At 34.6% G+C, this 20,142-nt stretch overlaps 1 protein-coding gene across 1 annotated transcript in view; it reads left to right on the plus strand.

The window, feature by feature from the left end:
- Positions 1–20,142, plus strand: part of ATP2B1 (ATPase, Ca++ transporting, plasma membrane 1) — a 117,183-nt gene that overhangs the window by 73,591 nt on the left and 23,450 nt on the right. Inside the window, exons 4-12 of the mRNA XM_012657561.1 lie at positions 173–427; positions 513–638; positions 4,404–4,544; positions 7,093–7,131; positions 8,208–8,369; positions 10,125–10,339; positions 12,793–13,035; positions 14,409–14,650; positions 17,247–17,484. Coding sequence (XP_012513015.1) covers positions 173–427; positions 513–638; positions 4,404–4,544; positions 7,093–7,131; positions 8,208–8,369; positions 10,125–10,339; positions 12,793–13,035; positions 14,409–14,650; positions 17,247–17,484 — 1,661 coding nt within the window. The remainder of the gene's footprint in view (positions 1–172; positions 428–512; positions 639–4,403; positions 4,545–7,092; positions 7,132–8,207; positions 8,370–10,124; positions 10,340–12,792; positions 13,036–14,408; positions 14,651–17,246; positions 17,485–20,142) is intronic.

Here is a 20,142-nt window from a genome sequence, read left to right on the forward strand (position 1 = left end):
GTGTTCTTGTTGATGTGGAATGCTTTTAATTTAATTAATTTAGAGTTATAAGTAAAATTGATATAGTAAATAAACATAATTAAATTGAAAATATGGTTTGGAGTTATATATGTATGTTGTCATCAATTCAGGATTCTTTTTTTGATAAGCATTTTTCTTTCTTTCCAAACAGTTTGTGGAGAAGTTTCTGTTGGGGAGGAAGAAGGTGAAGGTGAAACTGGTTGGATTGAAGGGGCAGCAATCCTCTTGTCTGTAGTATGTGTGGTATTAGTAACAGCTTTCAACGACTGGAGTAAGGAAAAACAGTTTAGAGGTTTGCAGAGTCGAATTGAACAAGAACAGAAGTTCACCGTCATCAGGGGTGGTCAGGTCATTCAGATACCTGTAGCTGACATTACTGTTGGAGATATTGCTCAAGTGAAATATGGTAAGTAGAAAAGAGCAATACATCTGACACTAAGCATAAAATTATTCATGTTTACAGTTTAGCTATCATTGCTTTTTTATTTTAGGTGATCTTCTTCCAGCTGATGGCATACTTATTCAAGGCAACGATCTTAAAATTGATGAAAGCTCATTGACTGGTGAATCTGATCATGTTAAGAAGTCTTTAGATAAGGATCCCTTACTTCTATCAGGTATGAATTTCTTTTGTAACTTTGAACTTTTTCCTCCCCCACAATATGTACTGTTGTCAGCAAACACTGTTTTCCTAAGAGCCAACAGTGTAAACAAGAATCTGTATTTTATGCTATCCTCTACCCTTATGATATGTAGAGACTTTTTTCAGGGGTAAGCTAACAGAAACATTAGAGATCTTTAAATGCAAAGCTATATTTTACAAATAAGGAACCTGAGTCCAGGAAATCAAGTGTGAAAATTGGTGTTAGTTACTATAATGGTAAAACTAAATAGAGGCCAAATGATATGTATTGAATTGTTTTGTTATTCTGTATCACGTTTATCCTTAAGGCCTGCTGAAGTATAAAATTAAAGAATGATTATATGTTTAAAGCAAAGTAATGAATTCCCTGTGATGATCTACAAAGGACAAGGCTTTCAGAAACAACTGATAAAATCCTTGAAGTTTACCTAATCCAACTCCCTCATTTAACGGCTAAAGAATGAGTCTTGAGATGCAAACTATTTATCTAATACATGACTAACCAACAGGAGGTCCAGGAGTAGCATCCACATGTAGTCAGGATTGAATTTGCACATGGTTAAGACATGTTCCAGGAATGGAGAAGGGAAGAGTTTGCATAGGTTAGGATATTATTTGAAAGGGAGAGGTGGGTGTCTTCTTGGGAGGCTTTTATGATAGCCTAACCGTGATAGGGTGGGGAACCTGTGACCTCAAGTCCACAGGTGGCCCTCCAGATCCCCAAGTACAGCCCCTCGGCTGAATCCAAGTTTCAAATCCCTTTTAATAAAGGGATTTGTTCTGTGACATTTGGATTCAGTCAAAAGGCCACACTCAAGGATCTAGAAGGCCACAGGCTCCCAACCCCATGGAGATGAAATGGAAGGGATGGTGGGAAAAATTACAAGCTGCCTTCTAAAACGCTGAATAAGAGGAAGCCAAGGTACCACAAATGGACGCCAAAAGCATGCAAATTCTTTAACAATGTCCAAGATTCCTCTTCTTAATTTTCCACTATTCTTTATAGAAGTTATGAAATTGTCTATCAGAACTATGTTTATTAGATAGAGTTCATACTAGAGTTTGGGAGAAGCCAAATGTTCCTCATCTTCTATTATTATCAGATGTTGATTGAACGCTAACGTTTTATACATTGTCAGAAGGTTCCTACTGATTTAACTACTTAATAACTTGGCAGCTATAATTTTTCTGTCCTTTTCTATGAGCTTTATATTTTAATTGGTTGAACATGATTTTACTGAAACCAAAGTTAAACCTGTGATATCAACAAGTGTCAGTTAAGTTAGAATGACAACTTTGGAGCAAAACCTAAGTTTAATCATTACTTTTTAAAAATTTGCAAATGTGTGCCAAAAAAAGAGCTTATTGCAAAAAAAAATAGTAATTACATGTGTATACATTTATAAACACCATTATAGGTAGGGTAAAAGTTCTGATTGTAATATAGATTTACATTCCGTCAGTAAAACTCTTGAGGTTTGTATACCTTCAATATCCTACTCCACTTTAGAACATTCATACTCTATTTGGGTCTTTCTTTGTATTGGTATGCTTTTAATTTGCACCAAATAGAAATATTTTGGCTTTATACTAATGTATTTAAGTATGATGTGTACTCCTTGCCATGCTTCTAAGAAACTATAGTTAATGTTAACCAAATAAAATCTATATCCTTTCTACAGGAGAGGAAAACTATCTAATCATACCTCAGATTAACTAGGCCGCAATATGTGTGACAAGCTGAGATTGTCTCCTTTTGCTGTATATACTGCATGGACTTTTATGTACCTCAAGCTTGTTTACACAGAGCTTAGCTCTTCAGGTTGATTTCCTTTAACTGAACTTTGGTCTTTTACTGTTTTAACAGAGATGACTGGTAAGCTTTATGTAGACTCAGGTTCCTGACACACCAAGTATACCAAGAAAACTCTATAAATTTTCCATGTTTAAGAAAAGACTGAAATAACTTTGCAGAGTTCCTTATCGCAGTATGGGTGGGAAAGTTTTTCTGCATTTATTTCCCTATTCCAAAAATGTACTAAAAAACATGGCATGCATTTATTTTTAAATTTACTCTCATGATGCCATCTCTTACTGCTGTTCTTGGCTTCTTAAATTTAGATTTTTAAAAGTAGTATTCAGTTAGTGGTGGGGATATGACCAAGACCAAAACTGTTTACTTTGAGCACATTAACTGCCAACATCTGATTTTCTATGGTAAGGAAGAACAGAACCTGAAAAATTGACGTCTGGAGGAAACCAGAATTTTTAAAAGAAATAAACTGTTTTTTACATGTAGTATTTAGTAAATATTGTTTCACTATCTTGAATTTCACTTCTTGTTTTCCTTGCACTTTCACTGCAAAAGAATCTCGTAATTAATGAAATAAACAGAATATAGATTTTTAAAAGCAGAAAAATGAAAGGCCTAAAAAATTCACATCGGATAAGTTACTCAGTAATTAAAAACAAAATATAAATTCTTAAATATTGGAGTAAGTGTGTATGCTATATGATCTCAATTAGCAAATAGCCTTTGAGCATCCATTTGGTATACAAGATGGTAGTAGGTGCTACAGACCATGTCCTCCAAAAGGTTGTAAACTAGGAGATAAAATACAGATAAGTGATATTTGTAAAGAAGACTTTATTGAGTGTTTAAAAAAGTGGGGGAGGGGGAAGTTCTGAAGCCTGATTAAAATTCATAGAAAAGATTAGAATTGAGGTGTGGGAAGCCTTTTAATGAGTAAGGAAAGATGCAGAAATGTGGATATACAAGTTAGAAAACTGTAAGCAAACTTATCAGCATTATATCATAAGAAGAATTATACCCTTTATCTTCTGATGGAGCTGGATTGAGTCTTTGCCGTGCCACTTAGTAGTTGTATAACCTCAGGGAATTTCCTAGAAAATAAGAATAATAATGCCTGTCAACTTACAAGGTCAATCATGAGGGACATAGAGTTTGGTCAGTATTCCCATCGCTGCTCGCTTGCTTTCTGTAATGGAATTTTATGTTAGAGTAGTGGATGAAAAAGTTTGAAAGGTTGGTTGGTCTCAAGGTGAACACTTTGTACTTAATCTGGTAAAACAGTGTAGGGTCAGAAATTTTTCAGCTGTGAGAGGCAAATGATGAGATCACATTTCAGAAAGATTAAAACTGATTTCAGGATGCATTGGGAAGGCAGAGAGACCTAACTAGGGGGGCTATTGTAATAATCTAGGCAAGCTGAAATGAAAGCCTGCAGAGGTTGTGGGTTTGGGTGTGGCAAATGTGACATTTGTTGCTGTGGAGTCCTTTTGGTTTTAAGTATGTTTCTTTATAAGCAGTGTATTTCTCAGAGAAATGTCTCTCATACCTTCTGTTATCATTAATAACGAGCATGCATTGAACCCTTACAGATTCTAAGCAGTATGCTAAGCACTTACATTTATAGGCTTACTGGAGAAATGTAAATCTCATAATATTTTTATGAAGTGTACAGACAAGGAATTGAGATGTTAAAATTTTCCCAAAATCACCTGGTAAATGAGTAAGTAGTAAGGTGAGCCTTGAACTCACCCTACTACTAAGTTAAACCTTAAGCACAAGAACTTAGGTTTTACTTAATGTCTTATTAAATATGTTTTATTAAATATTGAGGATATTAAGGACAGTATTACTAAAGTTTAAAAATTGGTGATAGCAGGGAAATTTATTATAAATTTTAAAAAACAAACAAGTTTTCTGTTGTTGTAGGTACTCATGTAATGGAAGGCTCTGGAAGAATGGTAGTTACGGCTGTAGGTGTAAATTCTCAGACTGGAATTATCTTTACCTTACTTGGAGCTGGAGGTGAAGAGGAAGAGAAGAAAGATGAAAAGAAAAAGGAAAAGAAGAGTAAGAATAACAATTTGCTATAAGGATTGATATTTGGAAATCTGGCAACTAGATTCTAAGAACTGGTACAGGAAATAGACTTCATGAGATTCTGATACGAAAAATTCTACAAAAAGTTAATTACCCAATATTGTACTTTCAAGTGGTAGAATTAAAGGAGAGAGAATTTTTCTTTTAGACTTAATAGTCCATTAAGGACTGTTAGGGAATACATCAGTCCCCTTTACCATAGCCAGACAAATTCAGCATCTGCTTGTATACTTCCATTGGCTTTGTTCTGTCTGTTCTCCAGTATTGAGAGTCTCGCCTGTCATCTCATCGGCAAAATGAATTGAACTCTCACTACCTATGTGCTTATTTTTTTCTGCTACTTCAGTAGTAATGTTCTTTATCAGCTGTATCACATTTTGGTCTCGTGCTTTTAATCTTTTTCAAATTTTTTACTATTTACATTTCCCATTCTGTATTTATTCAGTTGGTTTTTAGACACAAGACTAGGACTTCACTTTGATACTTTATGTTTGTCTTGTTATGTTCAGTCCATCATTAGCTATCAAGATCTTTATTCAGATCCATTGTATCTGCTATTCCTCCCCGTGATTTATCATCAGCAAACTCGATAACTATAGTTTATCCACAAGGATCTTAAAAGAAACAATGCCATGCGTAGGAGACATCTCAGAATCTCCTAGTTGAGGGGCATGCCACTTTTAAAAAGCCCTTCCCACCCTGCTGTATCTGCTGTACCACCCTTCTCTCCCACTCAGGATCACTCCTGGAGTCTTTTCCCCTTAGGTTGATAGCAGTTTACTGTGGTTTAGCCACTTAGATTTATTTAATTTTACTTAGGATAGTAAGTCCATATTTCTCTTATAAGTATTTTGAGATCTCCTAAATTAAATGCCTTCAAAAATCTTGGTTTGCCATAACTATAGCAGCGTTTTTAATATTTGAGTGATTTGCTCTGTTTTTTGAGTTTTGTCTTTAGCTGTGAAATCCTTATTTCAAACAAAAATATATTTGAAAAGTTCTGGCTGCAGCTGAGGGTGGCAAGCTCCACATTCCAGGTTTTCTCTGTCCCGCTCCTTGAGGCAGCCCTCAGTGTGCCTTCATAGGTTTCCTAAGACTGAGTGGAATGTAATTTGAAAACCAGTAATGATTCCATTTTTTGAGTGCTATGTGTGCACTATCTCATCAATCCTCACACCATACAAAGTAAATATTATTATTTTTACTGATGAGTATACTGAGGCTTATGAAGGTTATGTAACTTGTTCCAGGTCAAAGTGCTAGTAAATGGTTGATCAGATCTTCTCCTCTGGCTCAAGAGTCTACCCTTAACCACATACTATGCTCCAAACTAATTAACAGGGCCTGATAGTCATCAAACCCTGTTACAAAAGGAAGGGAAGTTTGTATCTTGACTTTATTCTTATTGACTCCACAGTGTCTTTTCCAATAAGCACTTTTTTTCTCAAAGTCTTACACAGCTGTTTTTATTAATCCAGTCCAGAATATTCCCACAGGAGTTAACAGATTAACCTCTAATCATCTAATTAATTATCTACCTTTTTTTTTTTTTTTTTGGTAGACCAGGACAACATTTTTCCACCTATGGACTTCCAGCCCTTCTCTCATTCCCTTGACTACTTTGGCAGTTACTCAAAAGCAGTTCAGGATAATCTGTCTCATTTCCCTCAGTAGCCTGAACCATGATGGTCTGGTCTCTCAACTTGAGCTCATTGAAAGTAGCGGGGTATTCTCTTACTATCTCCTCATCTATCTTGAGCTTCTGTTCCTTCTTGACCATATTTGTTCCATGTTTTCCAGTTTGAGGATAGTTCTCTTTGATAAAGAAGTTGGAACAAAATAGGCTGAATGGTTCTGCTGCCTCTCTGTCATTTTAAATATTGCACTGCGTACTCCAGGTAATAGACCTGTCCCCTCCTTAATTGGTTTATTACTTCAGACATGCTCATCTTCCTGTGTCTCCAAATTGAAGCTAATTTGGAGAATTACCTTAACTGGTAGTCTTACTGGCTTGCTTTCTACATTCATATTCTAGTTTTACTAACTTGCCTCTTTTGTCTTTCATACAAAAATTTTTGTTCTCACTCTGATCAAAGCTCTCCTGTGTGCCTGTTTTTTTTTTGTTTGTTTGTTTTGTTTTTTAACATTCATCTCTCCCTCTCCATCCCTGCCCTTTTCTGCTTTCTTAGAGTTGTATCTGTATTTAGTTTGAAAACCTCTTGTACTATATTTGGGTTTATTATAGCTTTTAAAAGAGTAAAGTCTTATGGAGAAATCAAACAAGTATAAATGCCCTAAATTATTTTTGGAGTATTTTTCCATGGGTAAGACCTAGGGAGTGATTGACTGAGCAGATCATCGCACGCCAAATGTTTTCTAATCTCTGGACAGACCCCCTGAAACACACACCCCCATTGTGTAACAATTCTCTTATAGAAATGTGAACTACCTCTGCATAATTTAGCATGGCTGTATTTATTTCTTTGGGAAAGCTTTAATTCCCATTTTGTTCCTACAGATAAGAAACAAGATGGAGCTATTGAGAATCGCAACAAAGGTAAATTGAAGAGGATAAAAGTACAGTGAGCTTGTAGCTTGTTTTCATTATATCCAAAAATAGATCTGTGTACTGTATCCAAAAGTAGGATACATGTGGCAGGGAAAATCAATATATGTTAACTTGGGTTAACCTCTTCTTCCTGCCAGTGCTTTAGTCATGCTGTCTTTACAAAATGTTAGTAAGATTTTAATTATGATGTGTATACAAGTCGAGTGTCCTTTATCCAAAATGTTTGGAACCAAAAGTATTTCAGATTTTTTCTAATTTTGGAATATTTGCATATATGTAATGAGATATCTTGGGTATCAGACCCAAATCTAAACACAAAATTCATTTATGTTTCATATATGCCTTGTATATATAGCCTGAAGGTAATTTTATACAATATTTTTAGTAATTTTGAGCATGAAACAGAAGTTTTGACTATGACCTATCACATGAAGTCAGGTGTGGAATTTTCCACTTGTGGTGTCATGTCAGTGCTCACAAAGTTTTGGATTTTGGAGCATTTCAGATTTTTGGATTAGGGATGCTCAGCCTATAGTAAGTTATGCAGGTAACTTTCAACTTAAGTATTTCAGGTGTTTTAACATTGGTTATTATATAGTTGGTAGCAAAAATACATAAGAAACAAAATATATGGCATAAATATTTTTTGCATTTATTTAAACATATAAATATATGCACATTTCTCTATAGACACAGTCATACATAAACCTTACATTATGGTCATAAATTCATAGGGGAGGGATTTATGGTATTTAGATATTACCTAATATAACACACAGAAAAGGAAATGATTTAGTATTCTTTAGCCCTCAGTGTAAGGACCCTGTACTTCTTTTTATGCCACATTCCCATTGCCTAGCACAGCACTCTGAAATCTGGCACAGAGTTTGACAGCCTGTTGTTCCATTGTCTTTTCTCTTTGTAGACACATACACGCACAAACACACGCAAAGTTGAATGCTTTATACCTTTTTGAGGTTCTATAAGAATCTGATTGCTTTGAAATGTGAATAGTGATATGTTTCTTTAAAATGTAGTAAAATTATGTTTGCTCTTGCATGTAGCAAAAGCCCAGGATGGTGCAGCCATGGAAATGCAGCCATTGAAGAGTGAAGAAGGTGGAGACGGTGATGAAAAAGACAAAAAGAAAGCAAATTTGCCAAAAAAGGAAAAATCTGTTTTACAAGGAAAACTTACAAAACTGGCTGTTCAGATTGGCAAAGCAGGTATAAACATATAGAAGAAAATAAGATGTTTTACTTTAAAACATGCTAACTTTATGCTTAAAAACTGACTTTTGACACCCTTACAGCTGGAAATTGTTGCTTTGTGACTAAAAGGAGACTTAAAAATATTTTCAGTTTTATCCACAATGTACCCAGGCCCATCAAGTTACTGTAGATACTCATAATATCATTGCAGCTTAGGGGCTATTATCCCCATTTTACGTAGAGGGAATTGACCTCTGTCAACCAGCTAATACTGTGTGGTCAGTTTAGGATTAGTGCCTGAATCTGCCCAATTTTCAAGCCCATGCACTAATCTCTGAATTTCTCAGGGCAGTAGAAAGAAAGCTACCAATGAGGTAATTCAGTAGAGATTATCCAATTATGTTTTAATACAAAGAAATTTCATCACATATTTTGCTCATCTAAAAATTTGTTTTGCTGAATGGTAGAGTTTAGTTAACTGAATGGACTTGTCGTAGTGTGGCTGAAGTTACTAAATTACTGCCCTCACTAGAAAATACCTGTTAATAAAACCACTGGAGGAAAAAAAGGCAGAGCTCTTTGATAAAAAAAAAGAGCGTGCCCTCCAGCACTATTATCTTTTTAAAAGAACATTGTGTGGATAAATAAGCATGATTAAAATCACTTAAATTGTATCCTTTTACTGCTTTCTAGGAGTATGATAAAAAAGTGAAGTTTTTGCTTCTGTCCTCAATAAACTTATTATCTAATAGCACATATTTACTTCTTATAACATGTAGCCAAATGGTAATATTGACCCATATAGTGTTGAGGGAAAAGTTGATTTGAGGTGGTGGTAGCATTTAGTAGATGTTAGATTAGGATATTAGACCTGGATATGTAGACTTAACCTTGTTTTTTAATATATAAGAGGCTAAGTATCCTGCAAAGTAGAGCTAAGTGTTTTGTAATACATGGTTAACTCTTGGTTTTCTAAGTTATTGAAGCAGTAAGGATAGACCAAAAAATAATAATTCAGATAATATAGTTTTATTCTTATGTATTTTTTAACACATTGACTGCCACAGTAGAAAAAAACAATTTTCCCTGGGACCACAATGTTTTAGTAAAACAAAACGATCCTTTCTAATTTGTCATTTTTTTGTTGTTTTCTGTGCGTGAGTTATATGCAACACAATCCATGTTTTTAGAATTAAACTGTCAATATGAATTGTAACAATAAGGACATCAACAAATAAGACTTTCACAAACCAAGTGCAGGGTTTTGCTTCACAAGGCCTCGGGCTCAAAACTAGCCTGAGTTAAATCCAACTCACATGGCAGTCAGTATGTTAAACACAGGGCCAAATATTTAATTCCAAGTCTCCCCACCGATCAGATTCTTACCACCCTCTTTCAGGATTAAGCAGGTTGCCTCTTGAACATGTAAAGCACCAGCTTGTGATAAGCTTTGGGTATTTCCTTGTCATTGCCTATTATTTTTCCTCAGCTTTAGTAGAAGGCCAAAGATACAATTAAGTCTAGGAAAGAATCATAAACGCTTTTCTCCCAATTCTTCTGAGGACAGGGCTATACTTGGAAGCAAAAGTTAAATCTGTCAGTGTCAAGTGGTAAGTTAGGTGCAAAACGGAGGTGACAGTTTCTCAGAGAAATTAAAATAAATATTATCAAGCTAGTTACAACTCCTCACAGTGGCTGATAATGTAACTGACAATGGGTAATATCTCGAAATTTAAATAATTACATTTTTCTTTTTTTCTATTCTGAAAGGTCTGTTGATGTCTGCCATCACAGTTATCATTCTAGTATTATATTTTGTAATTGATACCTTCTGGGTTCAGAAGAGACCATGGCTTGCTGAGTGCACACCGATTTACATACAATATTTTGTGAAGTTCTTCATTATTGGAGTTACGGTTTTAGTGGTCGCAGTGCCAGAAGGTCTTCCACTTGCAGTCACTATCTCACTGGCTTATTCGGTCAAGGTAAGTAGAAAATAGTTAAGTACAGATAAATAATGTTTAAAGCCTCAGCTGGTATAGAAAATGCTCATCTGGTTCTGAAAGTGGAGGACTTTCATAAGTGTACACTGCTTTCTTTAGAAATGCTCTGCTTGATGCCCTGCACCTCTATGTCTGTATATAGAGACCTATGCATAGCAAGCACAGCTCTGCTAGGCAAAGTTCCAGCCTAGTTTTCATGCTGTGATAGTTATGCTGTCAAGTTATGTCACCTCCTTCCCATCTGTAAAATTAAGGTGAGAGTATTTGTCGTTTACCTGTATTACAGGAGCAGAGGGTTCACTCAAGTCCAACCTCCCAAGGCCTTGTTTCCACTTTTCCACCCCCATAGTTGGACCACAGTCTAGTCTTCACACTTGTAATCAGACTCATGTTTCTTAAAAAAAACAAAATCAGATCATATTATTTCCATGTATAAAACCTTCCAGTGACATCTCATCACACTTAGAGTAAAATGCAAACTCCTTACTGTGACGTGTGAGGCCTTGCCCAGTCTGGCCCTTGCTGACCACTCAGTGCTCATCTCCTGATCTCTTTTCACTGTGGCCCCGCCTCACCAGCCTTCCTGCTGGTTTTCAAACATCCCAGCTGTGTTCTCACTTCAGGGCCCACAGTTCCTTCCTTTGAATAAACCGCTGCCTTACTTTATTCAAGTCTCTTCAGATGTCATCTTCTCTGACCACTCGATTTACAGTAGCTCAGTCCTTATTTTCTAAGTAGAATGCTAAAAAAAAAGAACTTTAATGGCTCTGCTTACTGCTGTTTACCTCAAGTAATAATCTGAAGATTTTTAATTTATTTTTCCCAGTTTTCTATCTTATATGGAAAAGGTAAATGAGATTTTTTTAAAAAAAAAGGTTTAGCTTGTACAATTTTGATCTTTTTTTCAAAATGGTCTTACAGGTTTAAAAAAATTATGCTAAATGGAAGAATGCTGCTCTTAAAATTTTCAAATGTTAATTAGCAGTTCTCCTTAAGTAACATTGCTGACAGTGAGCAATATGAAATAATTAGTCATAGTTTCTGCTATAGCACTCTTATCTTCAGTATTAGACATGTCCTGATAAGAATGTTTTTTGCTTACTGTTTGAGTTTATTTTCTTTTCAGAGATTTAACAGCTTTTGTTTCAAAAATAAAATGGTAAATTTAGCAAAATGATGATGAAATGCAGCATAATCATGTATTTGTCCCTTTTTGGGATGTTTTAAAATAATTAGAAATATTTGGGGTAAATATAAGTGTCGCACACATTGAACAGTCATTTTACCAATATTGTCATTAGTTCATTTTGAACTCATTAATGACACTTTTCAATTGATCAGAAAAGTATTGACAGGATTGATTTGTGTTTCTTAAATACAAAGTGAATAAGAGCATTTTAACTAATGTTCTTTAGGCTTTCGTTAAGTGTTTATTTAGTCCTAGTACTACCAATTACTCTTTTTTCCACTAAGGTATAGCCTTTATGGATCCTGTGTTAGAATTTTGCAAAATTGAACACATTTTCTTTACTGCAGGGAAGAAAGAAAATTTCTTTACTTAATTCTTTTAATCCTTAATATGCAAATCATGAGTAATTTGGGAAGTACACATCTCTCCCCCATATTTATTTCTTCAAGAAACCAGTGTTTTGCAGTATCTTGCATATTAGTCGTCATAGAAAACACTTTATAAAGTAACTCTGTGTAGTTTCTAACCCATTCCACATATGTTTTAAGAATTAATTATAAGCCCTTTGGGACTACTGTGACAACTCTTTTTTTTTTAGAAATAATCTTTGTCATTGTTGTAAATGAGAGAAAGAGATGAGACACATTTTGATCCTAAGGATGAAAATATCAAGTCTACCAGCATATGGAATAGATAAAACAACCCATTCTGGTTTTGATATGTAATTTAATCAATCAGAGTAAAAAAAAAAAAAACCAGAAATCAAGCAACTAGACACCCACTCTTTATTTTAGCCAATGAAAGCTATTTTTTTCTTGGAGACTGATATAAGAATCTTTTATTTTCCACTTAATAAGGAGATTTAATCTTTTAATATACTCTACCACCATACTTACAGTACGGATTATCATTGCCCTTGTAGTATAAGGACACTTTGCAGAAGCTTTTGGAGGCATATTGTCAACATGATTTGCATGTGGATACAGATATCTGAATTCATTTACTAAATTATGTTATGCAGCAGTAAGGTGATTCAAACCACAAAAAGCTAGTATTTTCTTTAGCTTATTTGAATAGTCAATATGCTAAAATTCTTCAAGTGTTAAATTGGTACATTATACAGTATATCTATAAAGCTGGGAGTTTGGGTTCTGATTTTAAAGCAGTTTTTAATCATTTTGATGTAATGAGGTAATTGTTCTATGTGTAGCTTAATGGGATTTTTTTTTTTTTTTGGTTACTGTAGAAAATGATGAAAGATAATAACTTAGTGAGGCATCTGGATGCTTGTGAAACCATGGGAAATGCTACAGCTATTTGTTCAGATAAAACAGGAACATTGACAATGAACAGAATGACAGTTGTTCAAGCTTACATAAATGAAAAACATTATAAAAAGATTCCTGAACCAGAAGCTATTCCACCAAATACTTTGTCCTATCTTGTAACAGGAATTTCTGTGAATTGTGCTTATACATCAAAAATATTGGTAAGGTTTCTTTAATAATTTTTATATATGAAAATTAATTTTTAAGTCTTTAATGGTTAGACTATATGTATTAATAATTCTTTAGACCCACTATTACTATATATAAATTAAACTGAATTATGTTCAGTTTTTAGAAGGCATATATCCATATGATATATATTATATACACATAAGGTTTTTGAAAATACTATTTGTGTTGTGAGTAGTCTGTTGATCAGTATACACATTCTATTTATTTGCATTTTTCTCCTATATTTTGAATTTCCTGTGTTCAGAAACTCTCAAGCCTTATAACTAGAACATGTTCTTAATGTTAAATTCTTATTAAGCTCATTTTGTGAAACGCCAGGCTATCTTACTATAGAAAGTCAACTCAATTTTCTAGAGAAAATTTTGAAGCCATATTTCAACTTAAAAAAAACATGTTTTAAATATGCTTGCTATATTCTCTGTTGTTTGGTTTCTCAGTAGTTCCTACAAATAAGTTAGTCTTTACACCTTTTTAGAACTGACACAACAAAGTAATTCTAGCCTTGTGCCACCTTAGAATAAAACATTTTTAACCTTACAAGTTTCAAAAATCTTATTTATAATAGAAAGCATGAAAGTTATGTTTGACTTGATGTATCTTCTAGTCATTTATGGATGAAGACCATGAACAAAAACAATACTGCAAGTTGTTTAATTAGTGAAGACATACGTGAATTGGATGACTGGTCTGGAAAGTTAGGGGATCTTGGGTCTGGCTCTAGCATTGCCTTTTACTAGCTGAATGTCTGAACTCTGCTTTCTTTAACTGTCAAGTAAAGACAATCATATCTGCCCTTAATACCATTGTGATGATTATATAAGGTAGTATTTGTGAAGGCACTAGGAAGGAAATAAAGCTTTTCGATACATATAAGGCAACAGTACTTTATTTTAATGCATATACTGTTAATCCACAAAAATTGATAAAGCAAATTTAATTTTGAATTATTTAATATACAGGAAGAGGAAAGGAAAGGAGTGAAAATTAAGTCCCACTCTGTATATCAGGAAACAAGTATAAACTTTATACATCTTATGTCATTTAGTTTTGAGGTCATAAGTGCTCCTGTTTTACAGATGCTAAAGCCAAGGACCACAGCAGTTGGGTAATTGCCAGATTTCACATAGCCAGTAACTGGCAGGGCTGAGATTGGAGTCCATGTCATTCTCGCCCCAAGCTTCTTTCTACCTTTACTTTTCTGTGTCCTTCGTCGAAATGCTGATATTAGTAGACATTTCCTATATAATTTTGTTTTAGAATGTTGCATTCTGTTTTACATTATTAATTAAGCTTTCATAGAGAAACAAGATGATGCTAGCTTCTAAACCTTTTTCTCTTATAGCCACCAGAGAAAGAGGGTGGATTACCTCGTCATGTTGGTAATAAAACTGAATGTGCCTTGTTGGGACTTCTTTTGGATTTAAAACGGGATTATCAGGATGTTAGAAATGAAATACCAGAAGAAGCACTGTACAAAGTCTACACCTTCAATTCTGTTAGGAAATCCATGAGTACTGTCCTGAAAAATTCAGATGGAAGTTATCGAATATTCAGCAAGGGTGCATCTGAGATAATTCTGAAAAAGTAAGAGTAAAATGCTTAGATGAATAAATTGCTGACTATAGTTGCTTTATGGAATACCTACTATGTTGTTGTTGTTATTTTCTTTTTGTGAACATCGGGCATTTGATAGGACCTCAGAGCTTTTTAGCATATTTTATGGTATCCAGGTATTTGCCCGTAGTATTCTGCCATTTTCACACTCTGGCTTCTATTGTTTCTAGTATTGTGTTACAGGGAAAATAAGCCCATTACATTCAGTCTGGCAGAGTCAATGAAGTAAACTTTGATATTTGTTGTTGGACATGTTGATTTCATTATTACGTAGGATCATGAAAAGTAAAAACCTTCTGTGAAATAAAACTCAAGTTTATGTCTTCAATACTGCTTTGTAGATAATAGACTAAAATGTGATAAATGAATTATAGATTAATTTTTAGAATAGCAAAGCATAAAAACTAGATCTTGAAAATTTCCCGTTTGTATCAAAGTGAGGTTTATCATATTATGGTACTGCAGTGTCATATTTAAATATCTCCTGTTATTTTGAATACTAATCTTTTTTACTGTCCTTTTACAAACTGGTAGCTTCAATTTTGACATTATGTTTCCATATAATTTCCCTAATTTTATCTGTTATCAAAAGTGCTGGAATTATTTTGGTTTCTTTAATTTCAATAGAGAAGTAAAGAAGTTTAAATTTTTAAAGAGCAATTTTGAAAACTGGAATTTATTTGAAATTATAATGTTTAAAATATTTCTACTTTTAATTTGCTTAAATGTGGATTATAAGCCAGTATTATCTTAATGAACACTTGATAGTTGTAGTCTAACAGGTTTAAGAGACAAGTATATAAATAAATAACTGAAAGGGCTGTGTATGATAAATGGGTACAAAGTTTTCAGGTGAGAAATCACACTATCGGGAGGTGGCATTTAAGGTAGGTGTTAGTATGAAGTGAGAACGTCAAGGTGAAGGAAGCCATGACAGAGGAAAGGAGATGGGAATTTGCAGGCCATGTTGGGGGAATGTAGTCATATAGTTCAGCTGGATCATGATGAGCTTTTGTAGCACACAGGCCATATAGAGCTTTCTTGTCTCCACGGTACACTTAGTTATCTGATTTCACTGTGACAGGTTAGAAATCTGTCTCATCCCTGGCTTGCTTGGTGGTAGACAGATGGTGTAGGAGAGATTTTTGAATCAAAACCAGTCAGGCTTTGACTCCTCCTCTGCAACTAACTAGCTTTGGTATGTGGGCAGATTCTTCCCTTAGCTTCCATTTTCTTCCACTGAGAAAGGGAGTGATGACCACCATCTCTGTGACCGTGAAATAAAATAATGCTTATAAAATGTCTAGCATGGAGCCTGATGTAGAGTAGGCATACAATAATTGTTACCACAATAATATTTACATTTCATTGTAGAGACTCTTAAATGTTAGGCTGAGCAGTTAAAACTTAATTAAATAAGCCAGATAATGCCACTGAATTATTTTTTTCATCAGGTAGTAGAATCTTCCTGATTAAAGATAATTCTTGCATCAGGGAATAAAGTGGATTGGGGAGAAAAAAGGATAGACTGGAGATAAATATAAATTGAAAGGCTATTGCTATTATAATTGCTCTAGCTTGAAGTAAGAACCAGAAGAAGGCAGTAGCAGAGAAATAAACAGTGGACACATTCAGGAGACTGTTCAGAGGAGAATATGTAGGACTTAGTAGCTAATAGCATATAGATGATGAAAAAGTAAATATTCAGGTGAAATTTTAGACCTGTATCAAAATGGTTGAAGTAATGTTAATGCCTGTCACATGGGCAATGAAGAGGTGACTTCCAGTCTTTTGTGCATTAAGGTTAAAGTACCAGGACAACATCTGGGTAGAGTTTTTAAACAGTGATGGGAGATTTTGGAAAACAATCAAAGCAGAAGATGTGGATTTGGGAATTTTCTCCGTAGAAGCAGGAAGAGGTAGCATCAACAAGGGAGAGGAGTATGTAGAGGCATTGTGAAAAACAAATTTTCAGTAGGGATGTAAACAGTGTGATTTTTATGTAGTACATAATTAAAAGGTTATAGTTAGTGTCACTGAAAATAAAACTATTTTAGCATTATCTCTCACTCTGATAGAATCCTTATTTTAACAGTAAGTTATTTTTTTTTCTTCACGGTTAAAACAATATAGGTGATGAAACATCTCAGGTAAGGAGTTGACTGAATGTAGCCTTTTACTTTAAAAGAAGACAATATTTGTGATTATTTTGTTAATTAAAATTAATGCCTAGTTCCATACTAAAATGGTGATGTGTATATAGTTTATTCCAGGGATTCTTTGAAATATTTAAAAGCACTGCATTTCCAAAAGAGAAGGTTTAGAAAATTTCTAGAGTAAGTGATAAAGTGAAGAGCTATCAAATGAGAACCTTACAGATTAGAAGTGTTTTGTAAAGGGGAAGGTGAAAAGTACATATGATACAGGTCTGTAAAAATGCAGCATATATAATTCTCTAAATTCCAGATACCATTTCCCATGATTTCTAGCTCTTCCAGTTCACTTACATGGCATTAACCATTGTTTTTATTAGTTATTGATGTTTGGATTCAACATTTTCTTTTAGGTGTTTCAAAATCTTGAGTGCTAATGGTGAGGCAAAAGTATTCAGACCAAGGGACCGTGATGATATTGTAAAAACTGTGATTGAACCGATGGCATCGGAAGGCTTGAGAACCATATGTCTTGCATTCAGAGATTTTCCAGCAGGAGAACCAGAACCAGAGTGGGATAATGAAAATGATATTGTCACCGGCCTTACATGCATTGCTGTTGTGGGGATTGAAGATCCTGTGAGACCTGAGGTGGTGAAACATTCTGTGTTCTGCATGTGCAGACTCTCTTAACTATAGAGGATCTAGACCTTAACTGTAACCAATTTTCTAGTAAAAATCTTGGCGTTTGTGATTTTATTTTTCTGTGTGAACCCAGGACAAGTGAAACAATAGTGCTTATGATACATACGCTACCTTTTTATGGTTTTTAATTAGCTTCTCTTTGAAAATCCTGTGTGTTATTAGCACCATAACCTAGCATCGTGCCTTAAACTGGATAGGTTTTTCAATTGATATTTATTTATCTTTCATAGTAGATGCCATTAAGTTGTTTGTTTTCACAGGCTTTCGACCAGGACTGTCTGGTAGAGCTTTCTGTGATGATAAAAATGTTCTATATGTTGTTCAGTAGAGTAGCCACTAACCATGTGTGACTGCTGAGTTCTTGAAGTGTAGCTAGTGCAACTAAAAATTGAATTTTTAAATTTTATTTAATTCAAATTTAAACATCTGGTCAGTGACTACCATATTGAATGGCATGCAATCCTAGACTTTGCTTTTATTTTTTAAATCATTTTTTTTCTATTTGGTTTTTTTGAGTTTATTAAAGAACTGCTGTGTGCTAGGCACTATCATAGGTGCTGGAGACATAAAAAGTTTTGAGATCTGGTCCCTGGTCTCAAAGAAGTTACTGTCTTGAGTGGGGATGGACAAACATGATAATTACAACTCAGGCTGTTAGTACCTTGCTAGATATATGCAGAATATGTTATATGAGCAGAGAACATGAGCTCCCAACCTAGTCTAAAGTAATAGATCTTTTTCTTGAGTTCTTGCTGTGTGCCAGATACTATGCCAAGTGCTTTACATGTATCATTTCATACCTTTATGAGATATGAATAACACTACCCTCAGTTGACGGGTTTTTTAAAAAATTAAGATGTATAGAGCTTTAGACTTTAGACCTAATGTATTCAAATCCCAGCTCTGTCTATAACATATGTGCTTAAAAGACCATTGTGCTATATTAACCACTGGAGGAGGGGTCAAGTAAGACTTGCCAGAAGGTTAATTATCTGATCTGAGTCTTAAAGGATAAGGAAGTATTAGCTAAACTGTAGAAAGAGCAGTAAGTACATTCTGAGCAAAGAAAAAACATGAATAAAAGCACAAACACAAAAACTGTTTTGTGCAATGACTTTATCAACTAATTGATTCCACATCTAATGTGTAGTGCTGGTACTCTTCTAGGAACTGGAAATACTGCAGTGACCAAAATAGCCATGAGATTTAAGTAGAATGATAGATACATATGGATAGTATGTCAAATGAAAAGGAATTCTATGAGGAATAAGACTTGGTCCCTGCACTCATAGGCCTTATATTTTGGATGGCATATGGGAGGGGCGATATTAAATAAGACAGTTACAAATGCAGTAAGGGCTATAAAGGATATTCACACTGTAATGAAATAAAGTAACTGAGGGAGACTAGATTGGGAATTTCTGAGGATATGGCATTTGAGCTGAAATCCGATGGTGCTTACAATGAGCCACTGTGTAAATGGCTGTAAGAAGAGCATTCCAATCAAAAAATGCAGAGTCCTGAAAGTGAGAAAAGTATTTAGCTATTTTAAAGGTGGAAAGGAGGCCAATGTGGCTGTAAGTGTAAAGAAGGAGGAGGAAATGAGATGATCTCTGGCCTTACTAGACCGCAAGTGTTCTGAATTTTATTCTAAAATTCAGGTTGCGAAGTGACATGATTTATGTTGTTAAAATACTATTTTGGGTGCTGCGTAAGAAAGGGATTACAGATAAAGAGGAGTAGAAGCCGGGAAGCTAGTAAGATTATTGCAGCGATGCCAGGCAAGAGATGATCATGACGTGGCCTACAATTATGGTAGGGAAGATGGAAAGAAAGGGGGTGATTTCAAAATAAATTGAGGTAGAACCAATAGGAATTAATATGTTGGGTTTGAGTGTACTGTTTTTGACATTATTGAGGTATCTGAGGCATCCAAATGTATATCAAGCAGACATTTGGACCCCAGAGCCTGAAAGTGGTCTAGTCAGGAGAAATCACCTGTGAAACTAAAGATCTTTTAGTTTGGGAAAAGTGTGTAGTTAGGGAAGAGGGCTTTAGAGAGGTTGCCACAATTCTCATAGAGGAAAATGGAACCAGCCTCTAATTTGCATAACTTGATGGGTGATAGGGTATTGCCAGTGGAATAAGAGAATCAGAAAAAGCAGGTTATTGAGAGATGAAGATAAATTCAGTTTGGGATTTTGTGGTTTCAAATGCTTATGAAACATTCAAGTGAGTAATGTTTTCTAACCTTTGGTCCCAGGAAAATCATTCAAAGTTTTACGTATTTACTTAACGGCTTAAATCTTACTCAATGTAATATTAAATCAGAACATCTACAACTTTTGTTCTTTAGAAAATGTATTACCTATTATCATGCTCTTACCATCAAGATTGATGGAGAGTTTTATCTTTTTTAAAACATGTGACACTTTATTTTTGTCACTATCACAAAATGAGATGTGAGATGGGTACTTTTGTACTAAAGTGAGATAATGTAATATGAAACAACTTTCTCGGAGTGACTGTTTTGGACTCAGCAGTTCTGGTATAGAGAATCTTGAATAGTTAGATATCCAAACACATCCAGTTTTATTGCATGTG

Source organism: Propithecus coquereli, unplaced genomic scaffold (assembly GCF_000956105.1).
Source record: "Propithecus coquereli isolate 6110/MARCELLA unplaced genomic scaffold, Pcoq_1.0 Scaffold545, whole genome shotgun sequence".
Classification (NCBI taxonomy): Eukaryota; Metazoa; Chordata; class Mammalia; order Primates; family Indriidae; genus Propithecus; species Propithecus coquereli.